We start from the raw sequence: 21,893 nt of genomic DNA, 5'->3' as shown, positions 1-21,893 counted from the left end.
TGCATGATTTGCTTCTAATTCAAGCAGCTTCAGGATTGCAGGTAATCAATTTGCCAGCGTAATTAACCAAAGTACATGGAAACAGGAGGTGTAGAACCATCTCCAGAGCTACTTCCACCTTTACTTAAGAAGCTTCCAAATACTCCATTGGCACACAATAATGAAAAGTCAGATGCTGGTAAAAACGCCCACCACTGGCACACACAAGGTTAGAGGAACCGGCCGAACAAAGCCCAACGTCGTATCTCGGTCTAAAATAAAATATTGCAGATAGTAACTGATGCCCATAATCATCCTAGAGCAAACGATCCTGCTCTATGGAGAAAACTGATGAAGGAATAGATTAAAAACCCTGGTAACTATTACCATGTACCACCTTCATTCTGTCAGGAAGCAACAACTCATTTCATATGTGAAAGTTTGTTCATTAACTTTAATAATATTCTGTAATACTATTTCATGTTGCAATGTGAAATTATTTAATAGGGTTGTAGAGTTATACAGTACAGAAATAGGCCCTTCGGCCCAACACATCCATGCCGACCAAGTTGTCTGCTTGAGCGAGACCTACTTCCCTGCATTAGGCCCATATAACTCTAAATCTCTCCTGCTCATGTACTTGTCTAAATGTTTTTTAAATGTTATAATTGTACCCGCCTCTACCACTTCCTCTGGCAGCTTGTTCCACATACCCTCCGCCTTGAATATTATTAGATTTTTGATAAAGCTTAGCCTTTTTCCTCCATCTTTCCTGTAGTTGATATGACCTAACTCCATTGCATAACTTAATAAATACCCTGTGCTAACTCTTGCTAATATGCATACATAGTTATAATCAAGGAAGACAGACGACCTCAAATGTCTCTTAGTGCACAATCGAAATGGATACAAGTTGCCGACAAGAACAGGGGATCTCCCTCCAGCACTTGTGTTCAGATGGTTAGCTGCTCAAACTTTTGTCTTTACATTGGGTTTAAATCCTTAAATAAAAAGCTGAGCAGGAGACTGATTTCTTAAATTTTGGCCAAAGGTTCTTGAGTGAATCTAAATGTTTGCCACTAAAATGGGACCGAATGTGATACCCAACGTGAAGCTTGGGCATTACTGCAGTGAAAGTATCAATAGAACTTGGCCACCAGACCCTAGGGTTGGGAAGATGAGTCGTCCAGTCTTGTGAGGTGATCGGTGACCTACCTCTGATTTGACTGCCTTTTTGCCTAGAGCCATAGACTCATTCAGCGTGGATACAGATCCTATGGCCCAGCAAGCCACGCATATTATCAAGCACCTATTTATACTCCCCCTACAGTCATCCCATTCTCTTTTGCTTTTGGAGTTATTTTGGAACAGTGTAGTGCTGATGTTTGGGAGGAATACCATGCAGCTGAAGAGAGGATCATTGACCTGAAATGTTAACGATTTCTCCCTCTGTGGATGCAGCCTGACCTGCTGAGTATTTACGGTGTTTCCAACCTAGTAATGGGATGGATGATTGTCAACCCCATTATTACCTCAGCGGCAGTTTGTTTGCATGTACTTTCCTGAGCTTTACTTTCAATGAGAATGTGATTTAAAATTTTCAAACAGGACAGATTTTATTAGCTGTGAGTTGTTGAAAGGAGCTCGAGGATTGTTAGATCTTCAGTTTGGGGCAATAGGAATAACATTAAATGTTGCTAATTACACAATCCCTTGAATCCACCCTTTCAATACTTGGGCCACACCCTAACACCATCAATCTTGTTTAAACACCACAAATCCTGCGCTATTTTACTTTGAGGTGGCAGTTGGATTTCCCCAAAGGACCATCCCATCTCTTGCCCGAGTCTCAGTTCCAATACCAGAACGATGGAGTGCCTGCTTCAGTTATGGCAGATTAGGAGAACCCTGATTATGGAGGATGAGCAAAGGAATGTCATCAGTTTGATTGTGTTACCGTCAGAAGCAAGATGGGCCAATGGCCTCCTCAATGCTATAAGATGTATTGAACGGCCAGAATTTTACTCTAGGCCCAGTTACAGCTGGATATTTACACTAGTGTGGGTCAAATTCAATGTATAACTGTGGGAATCCACACTATCCTCAGCATTTGTAGCACTTCAGCTGAGATAATTTTATTGCTCGGAGAGCTGGGTTAGAATCTTGCATCAGAATCAAGAACATCTCTTGCAGTAGTTAAGCTCCCAAGCCACGTTTAAAACCCAAGGGCTGAATTCCTGCCCATGAGGTGGCCAGTCAGGCTACAGCTGGGGAAACGGAGGCCCAGAGGTTGACTGGCAACTTTGGAACAAGTCATCTCACCCTTTGAGCTCTTCTACCATCCACCCAGAACACGGCTGATCTGTAACTTGGCTCCCATTGGCTGCCTTTGCCACATTCCATAGAGTCATACGGCACAGAAGCAGGCCTTTGGCCCACTGAGTCCACACTGACCATCAAGCACCTGGTTACACTTATCCTCACAATCTACCTTGTTGTGACCTTGTACCCTACAGTCTGCCTGCACCGTACTCTCTCTGCACTGCAACAATTTATTCTGCGTTCTGTTATTGGTTTACCTTCTATGACCTCAATGCACTGTCGTAATGAATTGATCTGCATGGATGCCATGCAAGACAAGTTTTTCACTGTACTTCGGTACATGTGAGGATAATAAACCAATTTACCACTATTTATTCTCCCCACAGTCACATTAACTCCTCCCAGATTTCACCACTCACCTACACATTTTACAGTGGCCAATTAACCTACCAACCCACATGTCTTTATGAAGTGGGTGGAAACTGGAGCACCCAGAGGATGCTCCAGTTTCCACCCACATGCAGGCACAGGGAGAAGGTGCAAACTCCACACAAACTGCACCGGAGGTCAGGATTGAACCTGGGTCACTGGAACTGTCAGGCAGCAGCTCTACTTGCTGCTTCACTATATTGTCCCTTTATACCTTTTGGACTAAAAATAATTCTGTCATTATTCATTGATTACAACATCACTTTCTGTTTCCAGTCTTCTACCAGCCTTTACTGTACAGTCGAGGTTTTCTGTCCATTTCCCTCTCTAGATGCTGCCTGAACTACTGAATTCCTCCAGCAGCTCATTTTAGATTATGCTGCCTTGTTACACATTTTTCTCTTTATTTTTCAGTCAAGACCATGTAATGGCAGTTCTGCCTTCAACAGGCAGATTATCTGATGATTGGGACGAGGATAAAATGTGTCAATAGAAGGGTTCATGAGCTATTTTTGTAGGGCCAGGAGACTCATTTAAATTATCTAGCTTTAAATTCATACATCCACTTGTCTTTAAGAACGTGACTGACTTCCCCAGTTCCCCAAAACTCACTCATACTTCCCATCCATACCACTGTTAAAGTTGAAGTTGGCTCCGCATGATTTATCAGGATTAGAAACCAGTTTCAAAGGGATCCCTGCAGAGTTGGGTAGGTGGACTTGTTACCTGCTCAGGTGGCACTAGGTGGGTAAATCTGGACAATCTTACCTGCCCACCTGTCCAATGTACAGTGGGCAGCCAGGGTTAAAAATGGGTTTCCTGCTGAAGTTTTCTCCTGGTTTGCAATGAGGATTAATAATCTGGTCTTATTTTTTTTTATTCAGGGTGTCCAGGAGCTGATCAAACAGGTCACTGGTCTGCCTCAGGCCAACTACAATCTCCTCAAATATATCTGCAGGTGAATTTCTCACTCTGACTCGGTTGAATAGAACAGGAGGTGGGTGATGAAGTGCATCAGCATGTAATTGGGTAAACATTCCGTGTGCCGCTTGTTGGTAGTTCACTGCTTTACTTGCACTTCTCCATTCTTGAAACAGTTACAGAATTGAAGCCTATCCAATCGTTGTGCAGACATTGAACTTAAATCTTTTATTGCAGAATTGTTAGCGCTACCATTTGTTTCCGTGCACTTGCCTGAACTTCAATTTCAATCAAAGTGTGATCTTAGATAAGATTCTACCACAAGCAACTGCAAAGTTTTAAAAAAAGGTTAAAATAGGTAATTTTAACCTTTTAACCTAGGTAAAATAGGTAATTCCAAGGTAGACTGGAATGACAGACCTGTTGAAGGTCTTTGCACGCAGATTACCTTCTCCCTGCATAGATCTGGTCACATCTCTCGTGCACTTTCAGTTGGTGGGGTGGAAGGATACCTTTGACGGAGATCTCCTTGTGTGCCTATTTTTATTTTTAATACTGTTCCTTTATTATGGGGTGGCTTATTCCTGGTAGATTTTGATGTTTGGCAGGTGGGGAGGGTTACCTTAAGAGGCCCTGAAGTCCTAACATCTTTCTCAGTTATTTGTAGTAACCCAGTTGTCCCTGATGCCCAGACCTTGGTTTGTCAAGGATCAGACCATAAGAATCTGATATTGTGGAGATGTAAAACTTTGCATTTGGGCAGAGGGATGTGTAGTAACTCTTGACAAACAAACTACAACAAAGTGAGGTAAATGTAACCCAACTTGTTAGAGAAGTAGCGTTCTTTGATCAGGAATATGAAGGATTGACGTGTGTTTGTGTGTGTGTGTATATATATATATATATACGCTGACATATAATTAATAGATATTGAGGGGAGCCAACACCATTTCAGCAAAATGTTGGTGTACTTTGGCTTATTTTTTCCCTGCTAATGCTGACTATGTTATCTTTAGATTCCTTGATGAAGTTCAGTCTTATTCAAGTGTTAATAAAATGAGTGTCCAGAACCTTGCAACTGTCTTTGGGCCGAATATTTTGCGTCCAAAATTGGAGGACCCAGTGACTATAATGGAAGGTAAGGAGATTTCACTCATCCACTTCTCTTCCAGCTGCAACTTAACCCAGTAAAGTTGAGATAGCCTGCTCTTTGCTCCTCTTTTAGGTAGCACATCAGGTTCATCTGGTCTACAAACCAGGGGAACATTTGATTGAACTTATCTTACTTTAGGTGTTTACTCCGCTATGAAGAGACGTTGCAGAAAAAGCATGAAACTAGAGCTAGGTGTTTGCAGAAACCCATGTCCAGTTGATAATCCATTTGAATGCCATAGTTAACGATCTAGGCTTGCACCTGAAATGTCTCTTATTGAAACAGGTCGGTACGGTTTTAAGTTGATGTGATACTTGCATTTTCATGTGTTTTTGGCAAATGAAGTGTTATTAAGGCAGAATATAGTTAGTAGTTGAAAGCTCAACTGTAAGCAGAATACTGCAAATGCTCAGCAGGTCAAGTCAAACCTAAATGAGTGAGAAACTGTGTAACCCATTCCCCATCCCCCCCCCCCCCCCCCCCCCTTCCCGTCAGCTGCCCTTTTACCCACTGCCCTGGGTCTCGCCCTTTAACTAAATTGCTTTTTCACCTGGACTTATCTATTGTGTATTTAATATTCACCACTCACACTGCAGTCTAGATGGGGGAGTTAGTCTGTTTAGTACAGATTGGATGATGGCTTTACAGACATCTCTTCAGACCAAAACATGAAATCAAATCTTTTTGATACTCTATAATTTTCCATTCCACCCACATTTGGCTTCCTACATTGTTCCAGTAGAGCTCAGTGAACAACACCATAACTTCTGAGAGGCAGTCCTCTTCCAGCAATATCACTGAGATCAATAATTCAGTGTACCATCACTCCTAGATTTTCTTTTGCAGGGAGCAGGTCCTGGTAACAATCCTGCTGTTCCATGAATAAGTTATGACTTCCCCCTTTCATAGCCCTTTCCCCGCTGGCTTCAAACGTGCCTGTAACCTTCTCCAATTCTGGCAAGAGGTTATAGGGCTGAGGTGTTTAACTCTGCTTTTCTCACAGCAGGTAGGATTGGCTGGCCTAGGTTCATTAATGTTATCATTTATTATAAATACAGAAAATGCTAGAAATACTCAGCAGGTCAGGCTGCATCTGTGGAGAGAGATGCAAGAGTTAACGTTTCAAGTCAAAGATCATTAACAGAACTGTGAAGGAGTCTGAAGAAGTTTATTATGCTACAAGGAGAATGGGGGATGTCTCCGGTAGGTTAAATCCAGAGTGACCATGGGGAGAGACATTTGCGAAGGAAAAAGATGTGGCTGTGGGAGCAGGTCTTTGTCAATAACTTAACAAAGACAGGGGAACGAGACAAGGCAAGAGAGACAAGTGGAACTCCCATTGGAGAGCAGAGTAGAACTTCTTCAGGTCAGGCATTCCCAGGAGAGCAATGGCAGTGAATTCAACAAGTAATGATACTAAAGTAGATGGGTATTGTAGACAGTGTAGAAGGTTACGAAAAATTACAGGGGGATCTTTATCAGCTATGTATGTGGGCTGAGGATTGGCAAATAGCTTTCCATCCAGATAAATGTGAGATATTGCATTTTGGGAGCTCAAACCAGGGTAGGATTTGTACGGTGAATGGTAGGGCCCTAGGGAGTGTTATGGAACAGAGGGACCTAGGAGTGCAAGTGCCTAGTTCGCTGAAATCGGTGTCACGGGTAGATAGGGTGGTGAAGGAGGTGTTTGGCACGCTGGCCTTCATCAGTCAGGGCACTGAGTATAGGAGTTGGGAAGTTATGATGCAATTATATAAGACATTGGGTGAGGCCGCACTTTGAGTACAGTTTAGGTCACCGTTATAGGAAGGATGTTATTAAACTAGAAAGAGTGCAGGAAAAGTTACCAGGATGTTACCCGGACTTGGGGGCCTGAGTTACAAGGAGAGGTTGTGTAGACTTTATTCCCTGGAACACAGGAGATTGAGGGGTGACCTGATAGAGGTATATAAGATCATGAGGGGCATAGACAGGGTGAAAGCACACATTATTTTTCCCAGGGAGGGGGTGCTAAAAACAAGAGAGCATAGGTTTAAGATCAGAGGCGAGAGATTTAAAAGGGACATCAGGGACAGCATTTTCACACAAAGGGTGATGCATATTTGGAATGAGCTGCCAGAAATAGTGGTTGAGGCGGGCACATTAGCAACATTTAAAAGCCATCTGGATAAGTACATGGATAGGAGAGGTTTAGAGGGCTATGGGCCAAACGTAGGCAGATGGGACTAGCTCACTGGGCAACACAGTCGGCATGGACGAGTTGGGCCGAAGGGCCTGTTTCCGTGCTGTATGACTCTATGACTATGATTCTAGGTAAATGAAAATAATTTTTAAAAAGTGCAGATGCTGGAAACCTGAAATAAAAACAGAAATTGCTGGAAATACTCAGCAGGCCGGGCTGCATCTGTGGGAGCAGAAATAGAGTTAATGTAATCATTTACCTTGCCAAAGTTACCTAAAGTTTTCTCTATTGTAGTGCCAGTCAGGGACAATTGACCAGAACACAGGTGTACGATGGACACAGCTTTCAAGACTGAGATTGATTCTGTTAAAGGTATCCAGGGTGTGAGGTCATGGTGTGGAAAGGAATGGAAATACAAATCAATGGTGATATAAATGGATGGCAGGGGTAGACTTGATGGGTTGAATTGCTTGCTCAGTTGTTAGACCAGTAGTGAGCCTTAATCTTCAGTCTTATGATATTGTCCATTGCCTACCCTATAACATCCTGTGAAGTTGTTCAAGGAAAACTTAAGCGGTAATATGGACAGGTCAAAGATTGCCACCACCCAATTCATTAGATGCACAACTTCCTCGCAATGGACTTGACCACCACCCCATGTGCTTTGGCTGTTGCTTATCCTGCCAGCATCGTACGGCTGCCCCAGCCTACTCGCCTGTCACTCTTTGAACTTGTTCAGTGTGGTTCAGACTGCATATTGGAGCATAAAAGCTGCAATTTGAGGGAGATTCCTGATCTACATCTGGTCTCTTTTGCACCAGCTCATTCAAGTTATCCTGGATTGGGAGGTGTCAATGATACGATCTGGAACTCCGCAATCCTGCCGTGTACCATTTGCAGGCTGCAAGGTGGAGAATGTGCTTCCCACACAAGCAGAAACACCCTTCACTATTTTGCATTGACACATGAACAATATAGGGTCCCAGCATCCAAAAGGTCCTCTGCAGGAGAAGGGCATAAATCATTTAGTGAACTAATATAAAGTATTGGTTTATTATTGTCACTTGTACTGAGGTACAGTGAAAAACTTGTCTTGCATACCAATCGTACAGGTCAATTCATTACCCAGTGCAGTTACAATAAGGTGCAAAGTCACATCAAGTTAGATTGTGAGGTCAGAGTCCATCTCATCATATAAGGGAACTGTTCAATAGTCTTATCACAGTGGGATAGAAGCTATCCTTAAGCCTGGTGGTATGTGCCCTTAGGCTCCTGTATCTTCTGCCTGATGGAAGAGGAGAAAAGAGAGAACATAGAGTCATACAGTATGGAAATGGGCCCTACAGCCCAACTGGTCCATGCAGACGAAGATTCTCATCTAAGCTGGTCCCATCTGCCCACATTTGACCCATATCCCTCTAAACCTTTCCTATCCATTTACCTGTCAAGGACCTTTTAAATGTTGTTAATGTACCTGCCTCAACCACTTCCTCTGGCAGTTCAGTCCATATACTGACCACTCTCTGGGTGAAAAAGTTGCCACTCAGGTTCCTTATTAAATCTCTCATCTTTAACGTATGCCTCTAGTTCTTGATTCCCCAACCCTTAGAGAAAGATTGTGTTCATTGATATGATCGATGCCCCCCCCCCAAGATTTTATACAACTCTGTAAGACGACGTCTCCATTCTTCTATGCTCCAATACAAAAAAAGTCTCAACCTTTCTCCATAACTCAGTCCCTCAAGTCCCGGCAACATCCTCGTAAATCACCTCTGCACTCTTTCCAGCTTAATGACATCTTTCCCATAGCAAGGTAGCCAAAACTGAACACAATATTCCAAATGTGGCCTCACCAATGTCTTGTACAACTGCAACATAACATCCCAACTTCTATACTCAATGCCCTGACTGATGAAGACCAGTGTGCCAAAAGCCTTCACCACCCTGTCTGCCTGCGACACAGTCCTCAGCACCCAAGGTCAACCACAATTCCTGTCCCACTTCCCACAGTGCATTGGTGTTGGGCCACAGCAGAGTGGACTGGTGTACCTTCTGCCAGATTGAGTAATGGTGGAACCCAGCACTCACTAAGAAGGGTCATTTGGAAGTGGCTATCAGTATCCATGAAATCACTCTGTCCCCACAAGGCATGAGCTTTGGGAGAGGAGGAATAACTGGAACAAGGAGGAATAGGGATCTACTTTGTAGGGTGGGAAGGTGATCGGATCTAGAAGAAAAACACAAAAGTTGCCGGAGGAACTCAGCAGGCCAGGCGGCATCCGTGGAGAAAAGCAGGCGGTCAACTTTTCAGGTCAGGACCCTTCCTCAGGACTGATGATAGGAAAAGGGGAAGCCCAATATAGAATTCCAAGTGCAAACTGGAGGATCGGCACCTCATTTTCTGTCTTGGAACCTTGTAGCCTAACGGCATGAATATTGAATTCTTCCACTTTAGGTAATCCTCACCCCCTCCCCCCCCCCCACCCACTCTCTCCCCCCCCCCCACCACCATGCTTCTTCTCTTCTTCCCTTTCCTAGCCTTTTTTCTCTCTCTCTCTTCTTACCTTTGACCCATCCCCCGGTGGATCTGCTCTCCCCTCCTCCCCCGCACCTGCCTATCACCATCTCTTACCTGCATCTACCTATCACCACCTTGTGCCCACCCCGCCTCCCCTCTTTTGTCCACCTATCACTGCTCTGCTTTTCCCTCCTATATATTGGGCTCCCCCTTTTCCCACCTTCAGTCCTAAAGAAGGGTCCTGACCCAAATCGTTGACCACCTGCTTTTCTCCACGGTTGCTGCCTGGCCTGCTGAGTTCCTCCAGTATCATAGTGTTTTTCATCTAGATTCCAGCATCTGCAGTCCTTTGTTTCTCCGATCAGATATAGAAGGTGGGCTAAAAGGTGACCGAAGTTGGGAACCACAGTTGCATTGTGTTCTGATTTGTGTACTTCAGTAGTATATTCCCCTTCTGTTTTTGAGCAGAAAAATTGTCATCAGTTCAGGTGAAACACTCAACACCACAATATGTAAGAATGCAATTTGAACCATACCGGTATTACTGCTATGGCTCTCTCATTCTTTGGGCAGCTTTCATCCAACACAGATGGTGTACTTTACAACACATACAGAATTTCTTACTTAACAGACATCCGGGATAGAAATTGGACTCTACAGTGGGATATTGTGATGCTGTCAGTGAGTGGTTAGTTTTTCTATTTATACTGAGGAAGTAGACATCATCTGCTATTTAATGGCCATTTCTAACCACTCTTGAGAAAGTGGCGGTGAGATGCATTGCAATTCACTTGGGGTGGGTGTTCTGGGATTCTGATGCAGGGATACGAAGGAACAGTGTTACACATTTCCCACACAGGTTAGTGTATGACTTGGAAAGGAAATGGTAGATCGTGGCATTTCCATTGTACTTACTGTCACCTAAATGATTAAGGGAGGGCTGTGATGTATGTTGATGGTGACACACACTGCAGCCATGTAACTGCACTTTAGTAGACTGAGTGCTGATCAAGCTGGCTGCATTGTCCTGAGAGTATCGAGCTTCTCAGAATGGAAAAGAAATTAAAATGGATTGGATGGCTGTCCTTAACCATACTGATCCTACAAAAGCTGATATTGATTAAGGTACTTGGAGAGACAGAATGTGCAGAGAGCGTAATTTAGATCAAACTTTAGTTTCACAAATTGTCAGGGAGGCAAATCAATTTAAAATAAAAATGACCAGAGAAGCAAAATACAGAATTTTTTTTAAACCATTGTTTCAAAGTTAGATCTGTGATAGAATGCTGACATTAGAATTTTTTTTACTGAGTGCAATATAAAATCTATTGTACATTATCACAAGACTGATCACAAGACAAGGAGCAGAAGTAGGTCATTCGGCCCATCAAGTCTGCTCCATGAGCTAAACTAAAACTATTCCTATCTAGCCCCAATTTCCGGCCTTATCCCCATATCCTTTGATACCTTGTCTAATTAGATACCTATCAATCTCCTCCTTAAATGCCCCCAATGACTGGGCCTCCATAGCTGTACGTGGCAAAGAATTCCATAATTTCACTACCCTCTGGCTAAGGAAATTTCTCCTCATTTCTGTTTTAAACTGGTACCCTCTAATTCTAAGATTGTGCCCTCTAGTCCTGGACTCACCCACCTAGGGAAACAGCTCGGCCACATCTACTATGTTCAGTCCTTTCAACATTCTAAATGTCTCTATGAGGTCCCCTCTCATTCTTCTGTACTCCAGTGAGTACAGTCCAAGAGCCGACAAACACTCATCATAAGTAAGCCCTTTCATTCGGGGAATCATCCTCGTAAATCTTTTCTGAACCCTCTCCAACATCAGTACATCCTTCCTAAGATAAGGAGCCCAAAACTGCCCACAGTATTCCAAATGAGGCCTCACCAGTGCTCCATAGAGCCTCATCAACACTTCCTTACTTTTATACACTATACCTCTCGAAATGAATGCCAACATAGCATTCGCTTTCTTTACTGCCGATCCGACCTGGTGGTTTACCTTTAGGGTATCCTGCACGAGTACCCCCAAGTCCCTTTGTACTTCTGTACTTTGAATTTTCTCCCCATCTAGATAATAATCTGCCCATTTATTTCTTTTTTCAAAGTGTACAATGGCACATTTCTCAACATTGAATCTCATCTGCCATTTCCTTGCCCATTCTCCTAAACTATCTAGGTCTCTCTGCAACCTTCCTGTTTCTTCAATACTCCCTACTCCTCCACCTATCTTGGCGTCGTCTGCAAACTTAGCCACAAAACCATTTACTCCATCATCCAAATCATTAATGTACAAAGTAAAAAGAAGCGGCCCCAGCACCGACCCCTGCAGAACACCACTAGTAACCGGTAGCCAACCAGAACAGGATCTCTTTATTCCCACCCTTTGCTTTCTGCCTACCAGCCAATGCTCCACCCATTCTAATATCCTACCTGTAATTCCATGAGCTCTCATCTTATTAATCAGTCTCTTGTGCGGCATCTTGTCGAAGGCCTTTTGAAAGTCTAAATACACAACATCCACAGCCTCTCCCTTATCCACCCTACCTGAGATTTCCTCAAAAAAAAACTCCAATGGGTTGGTCAGGCAGGATCTTCCCTTCATAGGCTTGGACCTATCTTACCTTGCACCTCTAGGTATTCCATAACCTCATCCTTGAGGATCGATTCCAATAACTTCCCCAGCACTGATGTTAGACTAATAGGTCTGTAATTTCCTTTATGCTGCCTCCCACCTTTCTTATACAGCGGAACTATATTTGCGACCCTCCAGTCCTCCGGAACCATGCCGGAGTCTATCAATTCCTGGAAAATTATCATCAATGCCTCCGCAATCTCTAAAGCCACCTCCTTCAGAACCCAGTGGTGCATCTCATCCAGTCCAGGAGACTTATCTGACTTTAGTCCATTTAGCTTCCATAGCACCTTCTCTCTAGTAATCTTGACTGAACTCAGTTCTATCCCCTGAGACCCCTGACTATCAGGTATATTGCTGACGTCCTCCACAGTGAAGACTGATGCAAAATACTCATTTAGTTCCTCTGCCATCTCTTTGTTATCCATTATAATCTCTCCCACACCATTTTCAATTGGTCCTATATCAACCCGTGCCTCTCTTTTATTCTTCATATATTTTAAAGAAATATATGAAGAGTAAAATCTACTGTTGTTTTTCCTGGTGAATTCTGTAATATTCATGAGATTACACTTTTGTGGGAAAATATTAGAAGCCACATAATTCCCAGTATTCCTCCCTCATAACTGACAACAACTTCAGGGTCTCTAGAAACGTGGAAGTTACTAACTTGCAGTATTTTTCAAGAATGCACTCAGAGGTTGGAATCCGACAGCAGAGAAGAATTTGTGACAATTCCACCACCACCATGCTATGGACTCCACCTGAGCAGCCTGGTCCCAGTTTGGCTTGGGATTGCAACAGCTTCTCCATTTAATGGCAAGCACTGGATGCAAAGGACAAAGTTTTAGTTAATTTAAATACAATTTAAAACACGTACAATTTAAAATTCTTCTAATACAGGTATGTGTTAATTTTTAAAAGCTTAGCCGTTGGAATGGTTACAGCACAGAAGGAGGCCATTCGGTCCATTGTGTCCACACTCTTTAGCAGAGCAACACGCTAGTTCTTCCCACTAGCCCTTTCTCTGTAACCTTGCAAAATTTTCTTCACCATAAATTATCCAGTTCCCACATGAAGACCACAATGGAACCTTCCTTCACCACATCTGCAAAGTCAAAGGTGTTACAAAGAACAAAGATGAGTTTATTGTCAAATGCACAAGTCCATGTGTGCACAGGTGCAATGAAAAACTTACTTGCAGCAGCATCACAGGCACATAGCATCATTAAGCAGCATTCACGCGGCAGTGTCATCCAGATTCCAACCACACTCGTTTTGTTTTAGAAAATATTTCCTTGTGTCACACTTGGTTCTGTTTCCCTTACCTGATACCTCCAGTGACAATATTTTTAACATCAGAGACATTAAGAGACATCCATAGTTTTTGACAGCCAGCCTAGCTTAAGGCTAAGTCTTGGTTGCCATTCAAAATTTTCTCAGCCCTTTCATTGGCAGGGACGTTTCTGCTCTCCCATATTTAAATACCAATTCACCATTACTTTGTAGTATAGAGAAAATATGGCAAAGAGTCATTGAGAGCTACAGCATGGAAACAGGCCCTTCAGCCCATCACGTCCACACCGACCATCAACCACCCGTTTTATACTAACCCTAGATTAATCCCAGTTTCTACCACTCACTTACACTATAGGGGCAATTTAACGTGGCTAATTAACCTACTGACCCCCCCACATCTTTGGGATGTGGGAGAAAACCAGTGCATGCGGAGGAAAGGCAAACTCCGCACACGCACAGCACCCGAGGTCAGGATTGAACCCGGGTCTCTGGCGCTGAGAGGCAGAGGCTCTATTAGCTGCAGAACTGTGCCACTATAATCAATAAAGTAGATGATTGCTAGTGGTGGTTATGAAGTCATTCAGTGACCTTTATGGAATTCATAATTCCCTTTGTCAAAGTTCAAACTACTTTGTAGAATTAATATTAACATCTACTATTCTTTGCATTTAAAATAGAATAAGTACTGACATACAAGTGTAGGAATGGATAGTAACTACAGTTCAACCTGAGGCATTCCAGTGGGATTTGGATGGCACACTGGCACAACCAGCAGGACAGCTGCCTTGTGCTAATGACCAGGTTCAGTCCTGATCTCAGGTTGTGTAAATAGTACAGAGGAAAAAAGCCAGATTATCAGACAGTTAGGAATTATGTTGACTGGCAGCCTTTGAACGGATGCATACTCACAAATAGCATTACAATTAATGATTCTGTCTGTATGCTGCTTACTGTTACTGCTATCACTGCCAATAGACTCTTTTCCCCAAGACGTTGCTTGGTTGTCTTGATCTCTTCTTCTTTCAGTCTCTTTACTGTTGGGTTAATTTGCTGCTGTAAATTGCCCCTGGTGCAGAGAATCTGGTGGGGAGGGAATTGATGAGAATGTCGGGAGAGTGAAGAGGGATTAAAGTAGGATGAGTGTAAGTGGGTGGTTGATGGTTGGAATGGACTCGGTGCCTGTTTCCCTGCTGTTTGTCGATATGACTCTCACACTTTCTCCACACAAAATCCTCTGGCTGTTTTAATGGAGTCTTATTTATTCATTCATAACTTTCCATTTGGGCTTCTGTTAATCTTTGAACAGACAAAGAAGTTCATACAGACCACCCAGCATGGCTTTCAGCAGAGATTTGGCTGAAACATGAAAACTAAAAGACTGCAGATGCTGGAGATCCAAAATAAAAACAGAAAATGCTTGACCCACAACAGGTCAGGCGAGAGATGAACAGGGTTAATGTTCATGCTCAGTGACCTTTCTCGAAGAGAAGCATTAACTCTTTTTCTCTCTCTCTACAGATTCTGCCTGAGCATTTCCAGTATTTTCTGTGTTCATTTTTGAAGCATGCCAATGCAATAATGTAGAAAATATGATGGACATTTTGTTTTAGGCTGTGGCTCAGGGGTTCTTCTGGGTAAAGTGTGCCCAGAATTCACTGGCCACAACGTTCTCCTTAAGGTTGAGTTACACACCAGGGAGCAAGTCGGTGTTGGAGCCACTGACTTTCAGTTGAGGTGTTAAACTAAGCCCCACCTGGTGTCTCAAATCCTGTTTTATCCCTGGTGTTCTGGCTCAAACAGCATCACTCAAGGAGATTACATGGTCCATACTGCAGGGCCAGTCTGTGGGAACTTGCTGTGCGCACACTGGCTGGTGAGTTTCCCACTTTACAGCAGAGACTACACTTAATTTGCTTCAAGGCCACAATGGGCTGTCTATCAAGAATCTCCGCTCGTCCGCTCAAAAGTATTAGCAGAAAATCGGAAGTAAAGTTATCCATGAATTGGCAAACTCACACACTGGGCACCGATCCGCTCAAAAGTATTAGCAGAAAATCGGAAGTAAAGTTGTCCATGAATTGGCAAACTCACACACTGGGCACCGATAGTTATTGGTTAATGACCAGAAAAGCCCCAAATTGAGGGCGTGTTGGTGCCTATTGTCCAGAATGGCTTAAAACAAGTAGAGTTATATAAACTAGAGCTACCAAACTCCCATCAAAGCTTCCCTTTGAAGCAGAAAGGTGAGTGAGGAATCCTGATTTTTTTTAAAGGTTACTGCTGGTCAATAAAATTTGAACAGTGGGTTTACATTTCTATTTGAGATGGTGAATTTGAGCTGTTGTTAAAGAGGACCATTAGTAAAAAAGTAATAAGGTATTAAAGCAGGTCCTATGTACCATTGGGAAAGTAATCCTTCGATAATGTAATGATAATTTAGTAACGACAGCTCAAATAGCCTGTGGCTCTATTCCTACTGGGAGCACAGAATGAACCTTAATCATCAAAGAGCAAAATCTCAAGAATGCTTTTGTAACCTTACTCAAATGTGCAAATGAATTTAATTTCCATTGTGGCAAGTCCATTGAAAGTAACTCATTTTGCTTTTTATTCCCCCCTCCGTCCCACCAACAGGTACCTCCCTGGTACAGCATCTGATGACCGTGCTGATCAGTGAACACAATAGGCTCTTCCCCATTATTCCCAGCGACATTCCGGTCCCACAACCCGATGCGAGGTCGTTGAGCAAGCGCTGTCTGGTGGAGTGGGTGTCGGAGGAGGAGTGCGAAGAAGCCAAGACTGACAATCAAGTGGGGAGTTTCTGCAACAGTGCCACCTCTTTGGACGTGAATGTGAGCACCCCTGTGACTGTTTCCAAAAATGCCTCTCGAGACCAAGCGGACAAGCAGGTGGCCGGCAGTACCAGCCCGAGCAGGAGACTGCAGACGCTCCCTGGGTGGAAATACTCGTTTAAACAGACAGGAGGAAGGTCCAGCAGTGCCAAAGTAGGTGGCTCGACTTTAGATATTCCACACTTAACAGCCAGTGGGAATTGGCTGATGAATGGATTGTCTTCACTGCGAGGACACAGAAGGACTTCATCTGGGGACAGAGTCAAAGAATCTGGGTCTTCCCGTCTGTCAACCTATGATAATGTGCCATCGTCCAACCTTTCCTTGAGTGCTGGGGACAGGCACAGTGTTGCCAGCACCACATGGTCAACATCATCCTGTGAAATTTCCGTGGTTGACTCCAGCAGTTCAATAGCTTGTCAGGAAAGTGACTCTTTGGTGCTCAGCTGTACGAAAGCAGACTGGCCAGTGCAGGTCACCCAGCCACAGGGCGAGGGGCAGAGGAGCGAGCCCGGCAACAGGAGCGAGCCATTTGATGTGTGCATCAGCAGTGCGAGCTGCAGCGAAAACAGCGACTTACTTTTTGCGTCTAATGATTCTGCCACATGTTCGAAAGCACTTCAGAGTCTGGTCACGGAGCTCAAGTCAGAACTGACCAAACAAAGGGCAGAGTACGAAACCAGGATTAAAAGGTGACGAGACCCATAATTCAGGTTTATAAAGCTGCGTCAGAGTTCCACTTCAGAGCGTTACATGTGGAACTGCACTAGACTCGGTGTGTGATCGTGTCCGTGCAGTTCAGGAGTGGCTTTAATAGTGTGCAGGAAAATCAAAAGTGCTTCAGGCTACATCCAAAGGCATTAGGTGTAGAAATGGTGTGCCTGTTCAGTGCAAGTGTACATTTGAAACTGCCCCTTACACCAGTGCAATACAGTGTGGTACCTCACTGGAACCAGTGAACTGACAGTGGGATATTGGAATTGGTTTATTACTGTCACCTGTACCAAGGTACAGTCAAAAACTTGTCTTGCATACTGTTTGTACAGATCAACTCATTACAACAGTGCACTGAGGTAGTACAAAGTAAAACAATACAGAATGCAGAGTAAAGTGTCACAGCTACAGAGAAAGTGCAGTGCAGGTAGACAATAAGGTGCAAGGTCATAATGAGGTAGATTGTGAAGTCAAGAGTCCATCTTATCGTACTAGGGAACATTCAGTAGTCTTATAACAGCGGGATAGAAGCTGTCCTTGAGCCTGGTGCTACGTGCTTTCAAGCTTTCGTATCTTCTGCCCGATGGGAGAGGGGAGAAGTGAGAATGGCCAAGGTAGGTGGGGTCTTTGATTATGTTGGCTGCTTTACCGAGGCAGCGAGAAGTGCAGACAGAGGTAGTGGAACTGGGGAGAATCCAGTGGTTCTTCCAGCAGCTGTATCCGAACTGTCCATGGATGAATGAGGTGTAAGATTTTACTGCACAGATGGCAGTTTTACCTTCTTTTCTTACCTCTGTGCTAACTGTTTACAACAAGGGCAAAGTTAACATGAGAGTGGTTGCATGGTTTGTGGGGGACAAGGGAGAGGGAGAGATGGCCACCATGTCAAGCCCTACTTCTGTCTAACCCAATTCCTCATTCAAGAGGAAGATCTCCCATTAGCAGGAACATGAACAGAATTCAGGCCTTTCAGTAAGATAATGGCTGATTGTTTCTTTCCTGGTATCACCTTCCTGCTTTTCAGGATTGAGTTCTGCTGCAAAGGATTCTGAAAGTGAGGGTGGATTATGGATCATTAAAAATGATAATGTGAACCGGGCTTTGTCATCGTCTTGTCTCTGCCCGCTCACCCTGTCATCGTCTTGTCTCTGCCCGCTCACCCTCCCTCAGCTGTTGCAGCCACTTCGCTCTGGTACGGTCTATCATCCTCTTTCTGTGAACCGTGAACTTCCCAACTCCCCACTATCCACATCCTCTCTCACAACACAACCTGTTCCCTAGCAACAACGTCCTTCAAGTTACCACATCAATTAATTTCAAAACTGTGTTTGAAGTTTCTCCAAGGATGTTTCACCTGGAATCTGACACAATACCCTACCATCGCATTTTGCGAACACTTTGTCCAGCTAGATTTCTAGTGATTCAGACAGACAAAACACAGGTGGCTACCTGCAGACACTTCAACAGGCAGGTGTTTAACAGCTTCTCCTACTTTGAAGCAAACCACTATCTGTTATCAGGCGTTCAGACTGCAAGCTGCTTGCTAACAGAGCAGCTGGCTAACTGATAAGGCTCCTTGAGCAATCTAAGTGGCAGGATCTTTAAACAGGCATGTTTCTAAGGAGAGCCAATTGTTGTGGATATCTATCTGGAATCTTTATTAAAGGCTACCTTAAAGGTTTTTTTCTGGGGGGAGAATGTTTATAGTGTAACTTTAGCATAATTGCTCAGGAGGCAGGGTGGGAGTATACTAAATCTTGTTACCGACTGATTTACTACACATGTATTTGCAACACTGGTTGTGTATTACTGGGAGTTTGGGTACATGCACTATGCTCTTCCAAGCCCCTTCCTGCAGTGTCCAGTGCATCTCGTTTGCCATGCAATGGATTGCATTCGATGTTTTATGCCGGCAGATAGTGAAACAGCAACAGGCAGTGTGCAGCCAGGGATGGGGTCAGGATCAACGGGTGGGGAATGTGGGTGGAGCCGGAGCCAGGATCTGGACAGGCTGAAGCTTAAATCATGGAGGGTCTGAACACTATGTGGTGTTACAGCCTTGCTGTTATCTCCTGCAACATTACTAGTATCTGAGGGTTTCTTGTTATCTGTAAGAAGTCTGTGCCCCGGTTCCTTGTGAATTATGAGGACCTGGTGTATAAATGTCAATGGCAGATCAGCCAGCTAATTGACCCAATACTCCCAAGCCTTCATCGCTAAAGGGATAAGGGCACTATGTGCTCAGGAGTACCACCACCTACAGATTCCTCTCCACTTCCTCCTGACACAGTATAGTCACAGTTCCTCCGTCCTCATTGGGTCTAAATCAGGAAACTCTCTGCTGTAAGAAGATAGTGGCAGTAGCTCCACTGTGAGTGTTGCGATGGTTCAAGAAGGTGGTTTCCTATCTCCTTGTCCAGGGCAATTGAGGTACAATAAATGCTGATCTACGTTCATGCAGAAGATGTTCACCAGGATGCTGCCTGGATTAGAGGGCATGTGTTACCCGGGTAAGTGTGAAGTGATACACTTTGGGAGATCGAATTTGAAGGCAGAATACAAGGTTAATGGCAGGACTCTTAGCAGTGTGGAGAAACAGAGGGATCTTATGATCCACGTCCATAAATCCCTCAAGGTTGCCTCGCAGGTCGATAAGGTTGTTAAGAAGGCATATGGAGTGTTGGCCTTCATTATTCGGGGTACTGAGTTCAAGAGCTGCGAGGTGATGTTGCAGCTCTATAGAACACTGGTCAGACCACACTTGGAGTAGTGTGTTCAGTTTTGGTCACCACACTTATAGGAAGGATGTGGAAGCTTTAGAGAGGATGCAGAGAAGATTTACCAGGATGTTGCCTGGATTGGAGAGCATGTCCTATGAGGATAGGTTGAGCAAGCTAGGGCTTTTCTCTTTGGAGAGGAGGAGGATGAGAGGTGACTTGATAGAGGTGTACAAGATGATAAGAGGCATAGATCGAGTGGACAGTCAGAGACTTTTTCCCAGGGCGACAATGGCTAACACGAGGAGACATAATTTTAAGGTGATTGGAGGGAGGTATAAGGGGGATGTCAGGGGTGAGTTTTTTTTTACACAGAGAGTGGTGGGTGCGTGGAACGCACTGCCGGCAGAGGTTGTGGGGGCAGATACATTAGGGAGGTTTAAGGCACTCTTAGATAGACACATGAATGATAGAAAAATAGGGGGCTACGTGGGAGAGAACGGTTAGATAGATCTTGGAGCAGGATAAAATGTTGACACAACATTGTAGGCCGAAGGGCCTGTTCCTGTGCTGTACTGTTCTATGTACATCCCTTGAGAGCATAAAAACCAAGTGAAATCCTTCACTAGCTGCCAGATTTTGGAATTGCTTGGTGCAAATATTGTCTGGTTAGTTTTCCACTGTCGGTCTGGTAAATGAAAATCAAAAAACTGCAAGAGGCTTGAAATCTGAAATAAAAACAAAATGCTGGAAAAGCTCATCTGGTCAGGCAGCATCTGTGGAAAGAGAAACAGAGTTAATGTTCAAGTCAGAGACCCTTTGAGGGTTTTCAACTTGAAATGTCAGCGTCAGCTCTGTTTCTCCTTTGAGAGATGCTGCCTGACCTGCTGAGCATTTCCAGCATTTGATTCCCGGATTCGAGTTGTACAACAGGGAAACAGGCCCTTTGGCACAAATCGTCCATGTCGCCCAAAATGCCCACCTCATCCCACTTGCCTATGTTTGGCCCGTATCCCTCTAAACCCTTCCTATCCATGTACCCATCCAATGTTTTTTAAACATTATAATTGTATCTGCCTCTACCACTTCTTCTGGCAGCTTGTTCCATATACCCACTACCATCTGAGTGTAAAATTTGCCCCTTTTAAATCTTTCTCCTCTCATCTTAAACCTGTGCCCCCTAGTTCTAGACTCCCCTACCCTGGGAAAAAGACAGTATCCTATCTATTCCCCTCATAATTTTATAAACCTCTATAAGGTCACTCTTCAGCCTCCTTTGCTCCAGGGGAAATGGTCCCAGTCTACCCAGCCTCTCCTTATAACTCAAACCCTCCAGTCCAGGAAACATCCTTTACTGTGCCATCTCTAGCTTACTTACATCCTTCCTTGTTTTCATTACGTTGATCCAGTTCTCTGTGTCATAACTTGGCAAAATGATAATGGTAAGAAATGTAAATTTACAATCTGGAATATAGTGGGCTTGCCAAACCTTGCCCACTAACAGTGCAAATCGTTCCCACATCTTTGTGCAGTATAGCTGCATGCTGCAAAGGCTGTCATGTTATTTTACTCCCACAATATTATGCCCTCATGTCAAATGGGCCAAGCCATTCAAAGGGATGGCTCCTCCGACAGTCACGCATTCTCTCAGTACCACATTGAAGACTTACGTTATGGTTCAGGTATCTGGAATGAGGCTTGAACTCATAACTTCTTAGCCTGATCTTAAATCTTTTGACACATCTACATGAAAACAAACAGGGCCACAATTTGCAGTCAGCAGAGCCCTCACAATGGACCTGGCACAAAACCTCCCACAAAAATCTAGTGATCTCTTGGTGAAGACTTCACTCTTCTCAAAACCAGCTCTGATCAGATATCAGATCTAAGGGATCCCTGGCACCCAGCAGCTATGATGTAATCAAGCTGGTTGAGGAGCCAATCACATCAAAGCATTTTCAACCAATAAACAGGAACTAAAAAAACAACTTTTAAATCTTTATTTTTAATCTATAAAGACAGGAATACATATGATTAAGATAGCTAAATAAAATTTGTTACATTTAATACTTCGTTGTTAAATACTCATGTAGAAGAATTACAATAGAGATATAGATTTGATTGTAGGGTCAGATGGCTTACAAAGCAGCAGTT

The 21,893-nt window shown here is 43.8% G+C and overlaps 1 protein-coding gene across 1 annotated transcript in view; it reads left to right on the top strand.

Annotated features, from left to right (window-relative positions):
* LOC127584571 (rho GTPase-activating protein 22-like) overlaps positions 1 to 21,893 on the top strand; it is a 370,172-nt gene that overhangs the window by 344,835 nt on the left and 3,444 nt on the right. Inside the window, exons 7-9 of the mRNA XM_052041345.1 lie at positions 3,615 to 3,688; positions 4,668 to 4,789; positions 16,091 to 17,000. Of these exons, the coding sequence (XP_051897305.1) occupies positions 3,615 to 3,688; positions 4,668 to 4,789; positions 16,091 to 17,000 (1,106 nt within the window). The remainder of the gene's footprint in view (positions 1 to 3,614; positions 3,689 to 4,667; positions 4,790 to 16,090; positions 17,001 to 21,893) is intronic.

This window comes from Pristis pectinata, chromosome 30 (genome assembly GCF_009764475.1).
Source record: "Pristis pectinata isolate sPriPec2 chromosome 30, sPriPec2.1.pri, whole genome shotgun sequence".
NCBI lineage: Eukaryota > Metazoa > Chordata > Chondrichthyes > Rhinopristiformes > Pristidae > Pristis > Pristis pectinata.
This window is presented reverse-complemented; position numbering and strand designations above follow the sequence as displayed.